Source organism: Cricetulus griseus, chromosome 8 (assembly GCF_003668045.3).
Source record: "Cricetulus griseus strain 17A/GY chromosome 8, alternate assembly CriGri-PICRH-1.0, whole genome shotgun sequence".
NCBI lineage: Eukaryota > Metazoa > Chordata > Mammalia > Rodentia > Cricetidae > Cricetulus > Cricetulus griseus.
The window spans coordinates 14,492,549-14,510,694 of NC_048601.1; the positions used below are offsets into that span (position 1 = coordinate 14,492,549).

The 18,146-nt window shown below is 41.6% G+C and overlaps 1 protein-coding gene across 1 annotated transcript in view; it reads left to right on the plus strand.

The window, feature by feature from the left end:
* Window positions 1-17,352, plus strand: part of Lrp6 (LDL receptor related protein 6) — a 123,718-nt gene extending 106,366 nt beyond the window's left edge. The window contains exons 18-23 of the mRNA XM_027429872.2: window positions 1,059-1,295; window positions 3,029-3,139; window positions 7,623-7,853; window positions 8,979-9,115; window positions 10,066-10,163; window positions 12,744-17,352. Of these exons, the coding sequence (XP_027285673.1) occupies window positions 1,059-1,295; window positions 3,029-3,139; window positions 7,623-7,853; window positions 8,979-9,115; window positions 10,066-10,163; window positions 12,744-13,038 (1,109 nt within the window). The 3' untranslated portion in view covers window positions 13,039-17,352. The remainder of the gene's footprint in view (window positions 1-1,058; window positions 1,296-3,028; window positions 3,140-7,622; window positions 7,854-8,978; window positions 9,116-10,065; window positions 10,164-12,743) is intronic.
* Window positions 17,353-18,146: the final 794 nt, after the last annotated feature.

The window sequence follows — 18,146 nt, forward strand, 5'->3', positions numbered from 1 at the left end:
TATTTATTTAGTAATAGGCACATTAAGTTTTTTAATTCCTGCCAAATCCCTGAATATAAGTGCAATCAATTTCCATGTAAGTCATTCTTTCAGATAAAAACAGTACTGTGTTTTGACTTATGCTTACAAGGTGAGCAGCTGTTTGCCTATTAAAAACCATCCTGGTTAGATGTGCAATGTCAACTTAATGTATACCTCCACCTTTTAAACAATAATGAACTCAAGACTTGATTTTTAACCATTAACATTTTTCTTACTGACTTATCATGAACTTTTTGTTTCTTAAAAGACAGGATCTCATGTAGTCTGGGCGGCTCTCCAATTCACTATGTGGCCAAGGATGACCTTTAACTCATAGTTGCCTTTCCTGTACCTCCAAAGTGCTGAGATCACAGGGATGTGCTGTGGAGAACAGCTCCCATCATAAGTATCCCTAAGAATAACTGGCTGTTTTTATTGACTAAGCTGTGGGTTCGTGCCTGTGTGGCATACAGGGCCTCCCACTAATGTGGTACAGCTGCAGTCTACTAAGGTCCCTGAAGCTTTTCATGCAGTTCCTCCTTCTGTGCAAGTGTGAACAGTGTAACTGCCACTTTACAATTATCACCTGTTTACTGCTCTGACTGTCGATGGAACCTGAGATTATCGAGCTAATAAATGAGGAGGACTAAAGTCTCATGCAATAGCCTACTTTATTCAGAGCATCAGACAATTTATACTCAAAGGGTTAATAGGAGTCAAATTACTAAAACATACAGTTACAAGGACAAGACCACACATGGCAGGCAAGCCACCATGTATTAAACAAGCTGCATATGACAGAAACATGTTTTTCCTTAGAAGCATCTAAACCAATAACAATAGCCAGTTGTGATGAATAATCTGAAGTAAACTCACTGCTGTCCACTACCTCAGAGCTAGGGAAAAAATAAGTTACAAATCCTCTTATTGTAAAATGCTGTATATTTGTTTTTAATGAGCTCCACTTGGCTATAAATGTTCCTACCTTTGTGTGACCACTGTTCTTTTTGTCATTCCCTCCCTTTGTTCATTTGAAGAACCTCCAACATGTTCTCCTCAGCAGTTCACTTGTTTCACCGGGGACATTGACTGTATCCCTGTGGCCTGGCGGTGTGATGGGTTTACTGAATGTGAAGACCACAGTGATGAACTCAACTGTCCTGTATGCTTAGAGTCTCAGTTCCAGTGTGCCAGTGGGCAGTGTATCGATGGTGCCCTGCGATGCAATGGTGATGCCAACTGCCAGGATAAATCAGACGAGAACAACTGTGAAGGTGTCAAGAATCTCAGTGCTTGGTTTATAGTTTCTTTGCATCCAGTTATTTGAAATTCAGTGGATTTGGGTTTTATATTTATGGCATGAACATTATACATGTTGCTAATTATTTGAACCATTTCATATGTGTAAGGTCTCAGCAAGTTAATGTGCTCATTTTGTTACTTTATTGAAATGCCCTGGTGGTGAATGTCTTTTTTAACTTTTTTGTGACTGTGATAAAACAGCATGACCAAGGGAATCTTAAAGAATAAGGAATTCATTTTGGCTTAAGGTTCCAGAGGGAGAATCTGTGAGGGCAGGGATGCTAGAAGATCACATTTTCAACGTCAGGAAACCAAGCAGAGGGAGTCGACTGGAAGTGGATGAGACTAAACTCAGAAAGCCCATCCCCAGTGCTATACCTCCTCCAGCAAAGCTTCAACTCCCCATAATCTCTCAATCAGCTCCCTCACTGAGGACCAAGTGTCTAACTGTGTGAGCCTGTGATGGAGATTGCTCATTCAAACCACCCCAGTGGGCATTTTTATAAAGAAAAGGATTGTGTAGATCACAGTTCTGCAGTGTCAAGGGCATGCTGTGGAATAATTACTTTACCTATGTAAAGATGTGTTACGTTTGTTTATGCTGCATTTATTTAATGATGTAAAGGTATATTGCTTTAGCTGCCTAAGGAACCTGATTGGGCTAATAAAAAGCTGAATGGCTAATAACTAGGCATAGAGGGATAGGTGGGGCTGGCAGGTGAGAGAATTAAGTAGGAGGAGGAATCTAGGCTTAGGAAGAGAGGGAGAGTGGGGAGAATGAGGGAAAAAGAGAGGGTGGCTCCCAGAGCCAGCCAGACTTGGAGTAGGACATACAGAATGAAAGAAGGGTAAAAAAGCCCCCCAGCAAAATATAGATGAAGAGAAACAGGTTAATTTAAGTTTAAAAAGCTGTCCGGAAACAAACCTAAACTAAGGCCGAGCATTCATAATTGATAATAAGTCTTCGTGTCATGATTTTGGGGCTGATGGTCCGAGAAAGCCTGCTACCAGGTCATGTGCTGCTTAGTTGTGCCCTCGTGGAAACCCTGTGGCAGATGACAGCACAGTGGCAGGAGCACTTGGGAGATTGTGAGCGCATCTCAGTAGAAAGCCAGAGCAAGAGGATGTGCCGGCTTCTTGTTCTTTTAAAAATGTGTGGGTATTTTGCCTGCATGTGTGTCTGTGAGCCCAATCCCTGAGGAGGCCAGAAGAGGGTGGCAGACCCCTTGGGATTAGAGTTATAGATGGCTGTGAGCCTGCTTGTGGGTGCTGAGAATTGAACTGAGGGTCCTCTGGAAGAGCTGCCCATGCTCTTGACAATTGAGCCATCTCTACAGCCCTAGGCTTGTTCTTTTATAGCAACAAAGTTTTTCTCAAGAGCTAACCCTGGGTACATCAGAGAAAGAGGTCCAGGTACCTCCCTCTGGGCCCCCTCTACCTCCATTGGATCCCTCTACACTCAGGGTTAGACCTCCAACATGTGAACCTTTGTGGGAACCTTATAAACCACACCAATCTCTGAAGATTGAGAAAGGGCACCAAAAATTAAGTAAAATGAAGTGTTAAAAGCAATGAGTCCTTAGAGAATGGAGCGTGCTTTGTGTCTAAACCTGATCTGTTTTTAGATTGTACTTAGAAGGCATTTGACTCTCGATAGAATTTGTCTTCATGCTGTAATAAGAATAAAATTGTGTCTTTTTTCTAGTGCTTTGTTTAATTGATCAGTTCCGCTGTGCCAATGGTCAGTGTGTTGGAAAGCACAAGAAATGCGACCACAATGTGGACTGCAGTGACAAATCTGATGAACTGGACTGTTGTAAGTAGGAAGGAAGCCTTGCAAATTGTTCTCAAGGGAGAATTTTAAAAAATACCTTTTCCTTTTCTTTTTGTATTTTACTTACAATCCAGATTTCCTTGTGTAGAACACAAATACTAGTTATTTCCCTCAGTTATTTTCTGTTTTGCTTTTAGTGATTGTTTAAAGACAATGGTTTGTTTGTGTACAGAGATAGTAAAACACTAGAAAAAGAATAAACATTGCCCTGCCACATCTAAAGTCACAAAATTCTCAGGAAATTAATTGCTAATCTGAACTTCTTTCTGAACATCAGTTTGTATTGAACTGTTTTCTTGAAGGGTTTCTACCAGCTTTTTGGGGTCTATAATTTAAATGCTTTTTTCCTCCTCCTCTCTTGCCATCATTTCTTCCTCATTGCTTCCATGGCTGCTTGCCTGCCTCTCTTCCTTGGTTCCCTCTGATCTGTCCCCCCTGCTTCCCCAGACTGGTCTTGAACTCACTAGTGCAGATCTGTAACAGAGCCACAGGAGTGAGTGGTAGCACAAAGGAGGAGGCAACCAACTTTTCAGGAATGAAGATGGAGTAGATCAAAGGAGCTTCCTAGAAAAATGATGCTCAAGATCAGATGTTGATGAATGAAAATGTTCGTTCTGTACAGATAAAAAGAGATGCTACATTATGTTTAGAGCCAGGAAGGGTGAAACCAAAGTCATCTTTCTGGAACTGTATAAATGGGATTGCTGCATTAGCTGTGTCTTGTGTGTGTCACCAAGAGAGAATAGTGGCATACGTAAATCACTAAGGTGACACTTCACTCACGGTTCAGAATCACTGATGTTTCTAAGAAAAGGCTAGGGTGGGAACATGAGAGCCAAAGCTGTACAATGTGTTGGAGGTGATGTGATTGTAGCTGATTGTAGCAGGCAAATGTGTTAATTAGGCTGTTTGTTTTCCAGTTTCTTTGGCTCACGTCAGGGAAGTATAAAGATGAGATGCCTATGTGGAGGGACACGGGTCACGCGATCACTTTTATGCACAGGAAGTAGATGACATCTTGAGTTTTCTGTGTCCTTTATTTTAAATGCTGGTTGCAACCCAGTAGATTGTTTCCCTGTCTACTAGTGCTTTGCAGTCTGTAATTAAAAATGCTCAGGAGGTGTTGTGTTCTGACTGAAGATGATCAAAATCAAGAGGAACAGTGACTGTAGGGACAGAAGGGTTGGTAGCCACTTACAGTTAGCAATTTTGAGTTGGCTCACGGGTACCTCACAGTGTGACTGGAGTCCTTGACCAGGAGATGCAGCAGGAACTAAACACTGTAGTACCGTAATGTGTCCTGGTATGAGTGTAATGCTTGGTTAATGCAGTGCTGTTTGATGTCTTTGTTTTAAATTTAAGTGGCTCTCACAGGCATGCACTTTAATGCTTGCCATGGTCATGCCAGTCTTTCTTGTTCTTAATTGGTCTACCCCATTTATTATGCATTTTACCTCTGGATCTGGGAGAAGTGGTAATAAGGGTGAGTTCAGTTTGGGATATGTTACATTAAAGGTAATTATGGGCTGTTCCTTTAATACTGTTAGGAAGTTGATTGAATAGGTCTGTGACTCGGGAAGAAGGTATTTGGCACTGTTTAGATTATTGATGGTAATTAAAGCTGTGGGAATAGATAAAATCTCCAGAGAGTAGAGGAGGAAGCAAGCAGATAGTAATAACTTGGGGAAGCACGTATAATTGATTGACAGCAGGGATAATAGTAAATAGGGTGGAGCATGGTTGAGCACACTCAAGATCCCAGCACTCAGAAGGCAGGGGAAGGTCAAGACTTAAGGCTCAGCCTCAGCTACAAAGCAGGATTGAAGCCAGTCTAGACTAGGTGATACCCGGTGTCAAAAAACAAACAAATAATAAAACTAGGAAAGTGGTGTCTTCCATAGTGAGCAGATAACTGTTTAAAAGAAAATAGGAACCCACTCTATTGACCATGTAGAGAGGTATGTGAGATGAAGAGTCTCTTGAAATTGGCAAATGGGAGAGCTCTAGCCTTTGCCAGGCCATTTCTCTGCAGTGGTGATGGGGGAAGCCTTACATGAGCAGTGCAGCCCAGAAACCAGCAATGTGGGGCAGGAATGTCAAGAAAGGATTATTCTTTCTTGAATTTTGGCATTGGAAAGGAATACCAAGACCCTAGAAGAGAATACAAAGTAATGTAGCTCACAGGAACTAAAGAGTGTATGCTTCAGATTCCACACACTGCATTTGGAGCTGATGGCTACAATAAGGCATCTTAGTGCTGTCATTGTCACTCATTTATTTTTCTGTTAGAGATGAGTTTACCTACATGGATGGGAGATTTGAATAACAAGAAGTAGAAAGTATTTTAAGGGCTCTTTGAGATTACCTGTGGGTTTACTTGTAACCCAGGCAAATCTGGCCCTGCCTCTTACCCATCTGCACATGGCAGGTGTATGTACCCTAACTCCATGGCAGTGGCAAAGGACTTACATTCACAAACTTCATAAAACATGCTCGCCTGTGCTGCCACAGCAATCACATGCAAAAAATTCACAGAAGTCAATCCTTGTCAGTTCCATAACACTCACATACAAGAACTTCTGAGAAGAAGCTCCCAGTCACTTCTCCAGCACTCCCAATCATGGAATTCTCAAAACTCACTCTCCAGCAGTGACAGTACTACATTGTAGACTTCACAAAACTCATTCCATGTGAGTTTCGTCTTTGCTCCTACTTTGCTCTCTTTCCCACTATTCTCCTGGGGCAGGCAGGACTTTTCCTGTCTCGCTCTTCTCTTCTGCCCTCCCTCTGTGTCTCTCTGTCTCTTTACCTCTTTTCTCTTTCCTTCCCCCTCCCCTTTCTAATAAAACTTCTCACTAAGCCCTGTCTGCCTGGCGTGTTTGTCCCCCGCCTCGGTCACCCTCGTGCCCAACATGGAATCCGCCAAAGTCCCCCATGTGCTTTATTATAACATAACCAGTCAGAATGGAAGGATTTTCCTTCGAATAATAGAGTGGGTGATAAATTTGATAACCCACTTCTTGTTCTTTGTGGGAGGCTGTGTTTGTGGGGCTCTAGTCAGAACCAGCCGACCTGCCCACAGTTCGTACCTGAGATGGAGAGTGTGGATTGAGAAAGGCTAACTAAAGACATTAAGAGAAAAGACGGAGACATGGGATAGTGTCGGGAGGACAAAATCCAGTCCATACTGAACGCCCTGAGTTTATTCTTCAACATTCTTAAGTACCCAACCAAGAATGGCAGAAGACTTCTATCATCATATATAAGGGGCAAACAGACTGACTTCCCTTAATCCCCCAGGTATTTGGTAGCCACACCTGCCATCCAGCCTTCAGGGTCAAGAGTAAACACACCTGAGCCCAAGTCTGTTGTTACTTAAAGACATCCATTACCAAGGCCAAAACATCCTGCAGCCAAGCTTTAGACTTACAGGTCTAAGGACAGTTTTGAACTCTCTGATCTTGAGGCAAGATGAAATGGACCTCTCTTTATGGGCCCTAAGAGCTCCCTTCCCATTCATGCCTTCTGCTTCTTAAAGACTCAAGTAGCCAGGAGTCCAGGAAGATGGGTGTTCTGGGCAGGGTCCTTCACAGTGCCCTGGCCTTTCTCTGGGAGCCCTCTAGTAATCAAGTTAGAGACCTGTGTGTCCTTGCTCTCAGGCAGCCAGAGGCCCAAGAACAGTAGAAGTTGGAGCTAACTAAGTGCCTTGACTCATCTGCTGTTTATAGACTCCTTCACTAGACCTAAATGGCACTAGTTCTAGGCTGCTTTTTGGCCTCTTCACCATTCCACGGAGAACTTTTGGTGACTTCTCTGGGTATGTCTCTTCTGGCCTGAAATTTACAATGATACTTCCAGGTCTGTTGCCTTATCTTTACTTAGCAGCAGCTTCTTTAAATTTATTTAAATTAAATGATGCCATTAATTCATATTTTTATGATATATATATATATATATATATATATATATTTGACAAGTTTTTGTCCCACCTGGTCCTGCAGCCCTTTAGTTTCAAGTAAACACACAGAAGCTTGTATTAATTATAAACTGTTTGGCCTACGGCTCAGGCTTCTTATTTGCTAGCTCTCTCTTAATTATTAACCCATTTCTATTAATCTATATATCTCCAAGTGGTCTTGGCTTACTGGAGAATGTCTGCACCTCTTTCTTCCTCAGCAGCTACTTGACTTCTTTTCTTACAACCCACTCTCTGCCTTTTCCAGAATTCTACTAGTCTGGTAGCTCTGTCTATACTTTCTGCCTGGCTACTGGCCATTCAGTGTTTTATTAAACCAATAAGAGAAACATATTCACAGCATACAAAAGGACATCCCCCATTAATATATTTATATAAACTATATAATTTGATTTATCAACATACTGTTTTTATTTTTGCATTCTTTTATTGCTATTTTGAATGTGCCGTTGTTTTTCCATTAGATAACTATAGTATTTTCCATTTTAGATCCAACTGAAGAGCCGGCACCACAAGCCACCAACACAGTTGGTTCAGTTATTGGAGTAATTGTTACCATATTTGTGTCTGGAACCATATACTTCATCTGCCAAAGGATGCTGTGTCCTCGTATGAAGGGAGATGGAGAGGCTATGACAAACGACTATGTGGTTCACGGCCCAGCTTCTGTGCCCCTGGGTTACGTTCCTCACCCAAGCTCTCTGTCGGGATCTCTTCCAGGTATGTAAAGACTGGCTTGTGACAATCTGGTCCTGCCCAGTTTTAAGTTCTTAAAATATAATTGCATGTCTCTTGTGGAAAAAGGACATACCTAGGATTACAAACTAGATTATTTTGGGTTTAAGAACTTCTGAGAGGCAATTGTGTTTTAAACTTTTACATTGTCTTTCTATGCAGAAAGACTTAGGTATGACTTCGCATGCCTGCTTCAGGCCTCTGTTTGTTTGCATTGTGGGGCCGCACTGTATTGAAAGCAAGTCATCCAGCGCTTTGGTGACTCTGAAGCTATTGAGTCTAGGAAGAAAGGAGTCCAAAGATAGATGACTTTGCTTTCCACAAACAAGGATTTGGAAATAGTTGGTTGACAAGGAAGGAACAAACTTCCCTCTGCCTTCTCCTTATCTAACATGGTGACAATGGTGTGAGGCTGGTTAAGGTGTAGCCAAATGCCAGAGTTCCACCATTGGGGAGGCCATATTACTCTTGGGCAGGAAAGCTTTTTCCAGTGTTTTGTGGTACCTTTGGTGAAAAGAATCCTGCCTTTTAATGAAATGGAGGTGATGCCTAACCTCTGAGAATTGGAATTTACTGTAGTTGTGACTAGAATAAATACCCATAATATTTAAGCTTGTAAATGACAATGCTTCCTTGTTGCCGTCCCTATTTCCAGTGAGTAGAAATGGAAACCTAGTTGGAACAAATAGACTTTTTTCTTTAGAATTAGTAGTTGTAAGACCAGAAGTATCTGGGTGTCCCCTGTGCCTTGATACATGTCTTCTAAAGGCTTTGCTTTCTTTGGAGCTCATCTGTCAGTTTCATCTACCCTGGTTCCCAGTCTTTGTCCTCAGTCCTTTTTTTAAGAAGTCTTCCGTGAATACCTCTCACTCTGAAGGGCTCTGTTTCCTTGGACCAGGCCAAGTGGGAGCAGCTTGACTTATTAGAAGCCAGTTCTCAATGGAACCATTCCTTTCAACATTCATTAATTTTTTTCATTAACTCTTTACAGCTATTACTAGGGAAAGAGGACGTAAGCTGTTCTAGTTGGGCTGCTTGTAACTTCAATGTTGATTCATGATTTTATATATTTTTATAGATGCTACTCATCTTCATTTTTATCTCCTTCAGGAATGTCTCGAGGGAAATCAATGATCAGTTCCCTCAGTATCATGGGGGGAAGCAGTGGGCCACCCTACGATCGAGCACATGTCACAGGAGCATCATCAAGCAGTTCTTCAAGCACCAAAGGCACTTACTTCCCTGCAGTAAGCAGCCTGTCTTTGCTATGTTTTTCTTTCACTGTTAAAATACGTAGCATGTTCGATCAGTTCATTTAAACGTGGGTGCTCAGTGATGGTAATGTAAAAATAGTTGTTAATATAAGATTGAAGTACATAGGAGTCAGTGGGGAATATACCACCACTGCACTGTACTTGTAAAGCTTTAAGTTTACTCTGTAATAATCAATGTAGCTGAAAGCATAATAATAATTTCACAATTCAAATAAAAAAATAAACCACTAAGGTACCAAACAAACTTAGGACCTTTATTTTGTAAGCTGCTAAAAGAAGAAGCATGTGGCTGGGGAGATGGTTCACTCTGTAAAATGCTTGTCTCGTGGGTGAGAGGACCTGAGTTCCATCCCAGCACCAAGATAAAAAGCTGGGCCTGGCTCATAATCCCAACACTGCAGAAGTACAGAGAGGAGGATCTCTGGAGTGCATTGGCCCACCAGTTTAGACTGGTTCCTGAGTTCCAGGCTAATGAGAGCCTTCTTAAAGGAGGTGGACAGTGTTCCTGAGGCTGCCATTATGGTTTCCTTTGGCCTGCAGCTTCATGTGTGCATACATAATCTTGTACTTAAACATATAAAAATAAAATGTAAGAGGAAGCACATTAGAATTCCTCTTAATAATTTTCTACAAACATAGAAAAGTTGTGTTTAAAAAATTAGAGACTGTCTGTGCCAAACAAGCCAGTGATGTAGGTGACAGTCTTTTTGTTTTGTTTTTCTTACCACTTGTTCAGGATAAAGAACTTGTGGTTAGGAAAGTGGAGCCAGTCTTAAAGTGCTATTTAGGTAGTTGTTTTGAAAAGAATCCTACGCTAAAAGTGCAATGGAAAAGAATAGACAGGTGAGGAAATAGAAGGTAAAGGTGATCTGCGTCTATGGGAAGGTATTGTTAGTTTAATGTTTTAATTGTTTTCCTTTTAGATTTTGAATCCACCACCGTCGCCTGCCACAGAGCGTTCTCATTATACCATGGAATTTGGTTATTCTTCCAACAGTCCTTCCACACACAGGTCCTACAGGTAAGACACTGTCGCGTGGGATCGAGATCCACTAGACTCAGTGCAGGTGAAGTGAAGTCTATTCAGGGAGAATGCACTTACACAAGACGCTGGTGACCAGCGCAAGTTCCAGTTCCAAGGATCCTCCCAGGCTGCCCTCTGTGACCCAACTGGAAGCAAGAGAGAGCACTGGGGTCCAGGACCCCAGACCTAGTCCTACCCTCCATCAAGCCCACACCTGTGACCACGCCTGTTTGGGTGTGGTCAGTGCTACAGGCGTGGGTGGGGTGGATATCTCACTGACATACTTTTTTTCCATATTCCATTTGTGAATATCCTAAGCCTCAAATGAACAGCCCATAATCACCAAACAAAGAGTAGGATTCTTGTCTTGGCAAGACTTGATTGACATTGTCCACCCCCAAATCTTTTCTTTTTCATTTTATATTTTAAAAGAGAGTTACATAGCTGACTTTTGGTTTTTCAAGACAGGGTTTCTCTGTGTAGCTTTGGAGCCTATCCTGGCACTCACTCTGGAGACCAGGCTGACCTCGAACTCACAGAGATCCACCTGCCTCTGCCTCCCCAGTGCTGGGATTAAAGGCGTGTGCCACTACTGCCCGGCCACACAGCTGACTTTTAGAGTAATGCAGTTGAGGACTGGGCGAGACAGGTCAGAGTTGTAAGAGCTTGCAGGCAACAGGAGAGTGGGTCATAGACTCTGAAAAACTCAGAAGGAGGTTGACCCACATTACATGTGTCACTGTGACCTGGAATGAAAGATTTTCCATGTAGTTAGTTGCATGGAATAAACAAGTCGTCATACGGGGCATGATGCCTCCGTGCTCATTGTGAGTGTGTTGGGTAGGTCTGTTATTGTGTGTGTACCTTACTCTTCCATCCTGTTCAGACACCAGCAGAAAGTCTGTATTCTGTCTGAAACCTGCATGCTGTGACTGTGGTCCCCAGTGCCTGTTACCATTTGGATAACATTTCCTTTCCGTCACTCTGGCCTGGCGTCACTTTGTAGTGATGGAAATAAAATGGAAACTACCTACCAAAGTCAGTTAAGACAGAGATAGGGTTGTCTCCAACATGATTGTTTCCATGAGTCATTGTAAGACTTCTTTGCATGCCACTGTTTTATTCTAAAATGACAAAAAAAAAAAAAAAAAAAAAAAAAAAAAGCCGAGGCCTGAAAATTGAAAAACAAGACCAGAACCAAAAATTTCATTTAAAAAATGTACTTAGTTCACCTTGAAGAAAACATCAGGCAAAGTATACAGCTGCTTTAAATCGTTTCCCATGTCTAAAGGAGGCTACAAATCTATGTCAAACTTTATCAATTGTCATGATTTTACCTAAGCTGAGATTTCACAGAATTTTGTTGATTGGCTTCCTTTTTTCCTTCTTTTTCTTTATGAGATTAGAAGTTTTTAGCCTTTTAAATTTTAACCTAGAATATTTCCCCAGGCTTTGTCATCTATTTGGACAGAAAGATGAAACAAAAAGCAAAAGTGCTATGGTAATGTCTTGTCTTTTACTGTCTTTTACCAACACTGATGGTAAAAGTTCCAGGAACCTGTTCAGTGGGGCCTGTGGGGCAAAGCTGAGTGATAGCAGGCGTGGGTGCTGTGTCACTAGGAAATTTATGAATTCCCCATCAGTTATTCTCATCTTGCCCCCTGTCTTGCAGTCACTGTACTTTCAGAGACAGTTTATTTGTGGATCTTTAGGATGAGTATAAAATAAGCTTGGTCATACATAGAAAAAAACTTGTAGAAATCATACATAGACAAGCCAGTATTTTAGGTCAGCTCTTACCTTCATGAGTAACTATAGATTATTTAAAGGGTACATAAACAAGTATAAACATGTATTAAACTCTTACACTGTGTTAGAAAGTTCACTGGCCCTCTGGGCATTTTAACTGTACTTAGCACAGTATATCTGACCATGCAGAAATCAGAACTACTATCAGACAAATTATGAAATGACCAAAAAGTGTTGAGTGAGAGTAGACTGTGTGAAGACCTATTTCCACGCTATGAAGCTGCAGGAACTGCTGAGTTCTCTGAGAGTGAGGTGTATAACAGGTGGGCTGAGGCTGGAGGTGAGCAGTAGACCATTTGCTCTGTGAGGGCAAGGCCCTGGGTTCAGTCCCCAGCACCGGGGACACTAGAACAGTTTTCCAAAGTGCATCAGTAATAAAGATGCTGGGGTCAAACCCAGGGCTTATGTACACCACTTGCACTTAAATTCATCTCAAGGTAGCAGAGCACATTTGGGGCTCCATTGAGTTCCTCTCTGCCCTCCAACTCCATCCATTTTCACTTGCTTCTAGTTATATCTTACTTGCAAATAAGAAACTGCAAAGGTCTCCCTGTGACAATAAAAAGCACAGTGGGCTTAATTTGGGATAGTGATACTGGAGACCCATGGCCTCACTGCACATGCCAGGGAAGGGCTACCCATCCATACAGACTTGAGCTGCAACAGCTTTTAGCTTTCAGACTGAATTTATGTGTTTCTCTGATTTCTGATACAGAATATTCTTTCATAAAACTAACTATGCTTCTCTTTATTTCTTCCATGTACTAGCTACAGGCCTTACAGCTACCGGCACTTTGCCCCGCCCACGACACCCTGCAGCACTGACGTCTGTGACAGTGACTATGCTCCTAGCCGGAGAATGACCTCAGTGGCAACAGCCAAGGGCTACACCAGTGACTTGAACTATGACTCAGAGCCTGTGCCCCCTCCACCCACACCCCGAAGCCAGTACTTGTCAGCAGAGGAGAACTATGAAAGCTGCCCCCCTTCTCCATACACAGAGAGGAGTTACTCCCACCACCTCTATCCACCACCGCCCTCCCCCTGCACGGACTCCTCCTGAGGAGGGGCCCTCCTCCTCTGACTGCCTCCACCGGGAAATGTAAATACACATCTGGTTGAGATCTGGAGGGGGGGAGGGAGCTGTAAAGAAGAGTGAGGCAGACTGTACAGTTAACATTATAAAGGGGGTGGGGTACTGGAGATATTTGTACAGAAGAAAAGGATATTTATATATTTTCTTAAAAGAGCAGATTTGCTGCTTGTGCCATAAAAGTTTGTATAAAATATAAGTTTGTACTAAAGGTTTTATTTTTGCAAACTAAATACACAAAGCATGCCTTAAACCCAGTGAAGTGACTGAGCACAAAGGAAACAGGGACAACAGAGACATCGCTGCCCGGAAGTCTGGGTTTTAATGATACCAAAAACTAAAGAAAAAGAAGAAATTCCATCTCAAGAGTGGCAAACTTGGAAGTAGCCAAATCGCCTTCAAATTAACTAACATTTGAGGGCCAACGAGTTAAGAAACCATAAAAGAAAAAAAAAATTACAGTACTAACTTTGGACAAAGGGCTTTGTTTTCTCTAGGAATCCAACAGTTTTCTTAAGGAAAATAGATATTTGTACAATCCATTTTGAGTGTTGCTGTTGCAGGATGCTGTGCAGCTGGTGAGAGCCCACACCTCTGTCCCAGTTCTTGGTAACATTGGCTGCTTTCACCTTGCTGCCTCCCCAGCAACTTGTAGGACGTTCTGCCAAGAGCCATGATTTAGTCAAGAATTTTAATCTGAGGAATTGACTAAATGGAATTTACTCAACAAGGGATTGATGATTCGGTGTATCTACTATGCTTGTTCACCATTTGGCTGAGCTTTTAAGTTGTAGGCTGTTTTTGCATAATCAGAAGTTAGCCATATTATTGGTCTTCCATGATTGTTTTAATGCTCATTAAAGTGTCTTTTTACAACACATATAGACAATGCTTAAAAATCACAAATCTAGCTGTTATATTTTTGTTAATTAGTTTTGTATCCTTGCAACATACAATATTACAGTGTGAGATCATTTTATGTATGTTTTTTGACTAAACATTGAAATGTGCTCTGGTTAGAAACAGTCTATTTAAAAAGAAGGGTTTTTTTGTTATTAGGTTTCCCCTATATTAACTGTTTGTGACATTTTCACTTTCTGTGGACCAGCTTTTTTCAGAGTGACGTCTACAGGCATACCTCTGTTAGTGTGGTGTGAGGTACCTTCTTGTTATGTATGCACTGTGAATGTATTTGTTTTCACATAACCCGCAGTCTGTTCTTACAGTCGCCTGTGTTTCTATGTGTGTTCTCTGTTATCCCATTATGGATTAAGATAGTTTCACAAACGTAACAGTGGAGATTAAATGAGAAGACTCACTGAACTTCTCAGCTGCAGGAACTTGAGTGGTGGGGACTAAGGGAAGTCTCTTCTGTAACATGTCTGACCTGCCATCATGACAGCCTGAGCTGCTACCTCTGCCGCTGTCAGGGCTGACCTGTGGGATGACCTTAGTTCACCCTGCTCTGCCTCTGTGCCAGGGTTAGTCTCCTGCTTCTTCCATGTGTCTAGCTCTCCTCTGCTAAAGTTGAGCTGTTTTTAAGCTAGTGTGCTTTTACCTTAGCAGGTGTTAATTACTTATTGAATATATTTTAAATTATATATTGATGTGAGGCTTCTCCAGATTTTAGAGCTTAAGCAAAAACAATGGAGGAAATGATTCCAGAATTTTGGTGGAGTTTAAATAACTTTTAAAATACACATAAGTACATTTTAAAAGAGAAAAACAAACCTTTTAAGATAATGCTGTGTTGTTGGGTACAGCTTAATCAAAATCAGGGCCACTTATCTTGCATATAAGTAAATGGCAATCCATCCGTGTCTTGCTTTTCAGTCAGATAATCATTAACTCTTCCTGTTACTGAAACAAAGTGCTCAGAGTCTAAGACAGAATGGACATCGAACTTGCCTTCTGTGATGCACAGGGGCGCTTGATGCTTAAGTGAAGATGGAAAGGTTAGCAATAACTGGGTATCAGTTAGAATTTGAGAATTCTATATGTTTACATTTTTAATGTGCATCTTTATCTGGTGGGCTTCCCATGTAGAGACTTGCACTATAGTGAGCTAAGAAGGATGCTGCCTTGTTGCGTCTCAGTCCAAGTGCTTGTGCTGCGATGGCAATGGCCTCTTCTTGCAAAATACTGATTTGTGTGCCAATTTGTTGAAATGATTCGAAGGCAGTTCAGGTTAATCTCAGTATCCTCTTTCTGGGGCAGCTGAGTATTTCTGAGAGTACTTTTTAGTGAGATGGTTGTTAAACTTGGGAAAGATAATGATGCTCAAGTTGCATGGACAGTTAAGTTTAAGTAAACTGTGTCTTGGTTATTGAACATAAGAAAAACAAGGCGAAAAATAAATTTACGAGAACACAAATTGGGAAAGGGAGGAATTTTTAAATTAGGATGTGTCTAGGTTGATTATTTAAGAGGAAACTTGAATAAAATTTGATTAGGTTCCAGAGTTACATGGATATTTATTTTGAACTTGTATCTTAAAGTATGCCTATAGGAGAGTGTGTGAGGTAAGCTTTGGTGTAGCTTGCTTTTGTACGCTGCAGCAAACTTTTCTGTATTGAAGTCTTTTATAACTAGGACTCAAACTTGACTTAGAGTCCTAGTCTTCTAACCAAGGCCCGAAAGTTCTGTTTTGGGTCAGGTAAATGGCACAGTCACAGAAAAAGTTTAAAATAGAGTTGGTGGGTAGAATATTACTAGGATTTTTCTTTTAAGATTTTACAGTGCTTTTGGCAGTGCACACCAAGTTGTAAAAATAGCCATCTATCTTAGGTAACAGTCTTGGGGGGGGGCATATTTGTCTCACTGTAAAGGCCCATCAGTGAACACTGTTCTGAGTTCATAGCTGTGCTTACCTCACCAATTGGTTAAGTCTTTGTGTTTAGTGACCAGGATGGCTTTCTGTAAGTAAACCTGAAAGCTTCAGAAACAAAAGTCTTGTTGTGTTCACCCTCTGATATGCCCTGCTTTTATTGACTGTGCAGTGCTTCTGTGTAGCCCTTGTGACTTTATAGAGAGAATTAGGAACTGATCTCTTACTCAGAATTAGACTGTAGATTGGGGTATGGGTGTCCGTTGGTTGGCACTATTTAAGAATCCCCAGATGAGAGTCATGCACAAGTGTGGGTGTGGACTGAGTCCCAAACAAGTTAACCAAGCATGTCAGAAATCCCTCGAAATTTCCTGGGGTTTCCTTATCCCAGGCCTAAGACAGGCATGAGAAGAGGTGAGATTTTAGGACTTCTGGTATGGCATTTCTTTCTAAGTGTCAAGATTTGACTTTTGAAATCCTCAGGTTTTAAAGTCAAGGATGTTGGGCCTCAAATACGGAATTTCACATTTGTGACTTAAGTGACACGCATTGTGGATCCGTATTTCAGTACAGTTCTCTGACTGCACAGCTCATTGAACTCAGCTCACACCCGAGTGGAGGGGGAGGGATGCTCAGGGCTATCTTAGTGACTTCTAATCGAATTACCAACTCTGTCCTCACCCTCCTGCAACAGAAGGGGGCACTAGCATTTTTTGATTTCTCATTTTCACAGGCATTTACAAACCATTCTTAATATTATTCCTAGGGAATTTTTAGAATTACAGACTGATTTATTATACTCAGAAGCAGAGTATGGACCCAACATATACTAATCATTGGGTTTTCCATCATCACTTAGCATTTGCCCAAAGTCAACACCAAAGAGTTACAGACAGCATGCTTTTGCTTAACTGTCCATTTGGGCTTTGTTTATCCATTAACTGTGGGAAAGTTGAGGGGGTGGTATAGCTATACACCGTGTGGAGATGTATCTGTATCAGTGCCTGAATATGAGGAGGAGGAGGAAAGGAAAGCAAGGAGAAGGACTCCATCAGGGTCTGCTGAGGGGAGGCTGGGGAAAGGAGAGAGGATACGAGGGCTGAACTGGACTGGCCTCGTCGCAAGTGAAGGATATCTGGTGCTGCTTTCGGATGTTTGTCTTTTATGAGTCTAAACTTTTTCTTAAGCTTTAATCTTTGTCACTGTCTTAAAGTCAGCTGGTGTTTCTTGTACATCGACTTTGGTACGATGGTGCTTTGCAAGGATGTATTTATATTATAATGGCCAACATTTGGTCAGCCCTTGTCCACTTATTCACTTCCCCCTTTTTGTAAAATAAGTGCTTTAATTATAAATTGTATAAAGGTACCTTGTATAAACCCCCTTTTGATTATTACAATAAGCTGAACTGTAACAAATGAAATGTTGATTTTTATAATAAAACAATGGAAAAATCAGTGAAAAAAATGGAACTGTCATTTCTTCACACCAAGAAATAATGACAATGGTTGTGCTTTGTGTGATATAATGCCCCTGTATGTCAGATAACAGCAATTGCGGCTTTGATGCAGTTTGTACGAAGAACTGAGGACCACTGACTAGTTCAGGGCTGGAGCATCTGTGCCTACAAACATGGAGAACTCTAGGCTCTTCAGTGCTGCCTTGTTCTTGATAACTACGAGCAATGCCTTTCCTCTCTCCTAATCTAGCCTTAAAATGGTGTTGCTTTCCTGGTGTGGAGCCCAGCATGACGTTGCCATAGGAGATTTGTGGAGCTAAACCAATAAGGACGTCTGTACCAGTTCCCACTGGGTCTCATTCTGCTGGTGTGATGGAAATGGCAGTTCAAGCGGAAGCAACATTCTAATGTGAGGTTTATGAGATGCTCTTGATTGATCTTGAGAGAAGTCTTGTCTCCACTTTTTCCTTCTGAGGAAGGCGCAACCACGGAGGTCACACCACTTCCAGTAAAACGGAGGAGAGAGCTACTTGACATGGTCTCAAGAATGGTGAAAAGCCATGTGGATCTTGGGCCTCTTTTTGCCAAATAGGCGTTTGGTAACATTTATACATTCCTTCTAATTTGAATTCATTACCTTGGATGTGCAGCTTGTATAGTTTCTGTAAATTTACCTCAGGATGATTTGCAGCCAGTACAATCTATACATTTGGCATCATTCTGGAAAGTTTTCTACTTGAGATTTGCTTTTGCAAATTCAGATTTAGTAAAGCAGAAAATAGATCTTCCCCC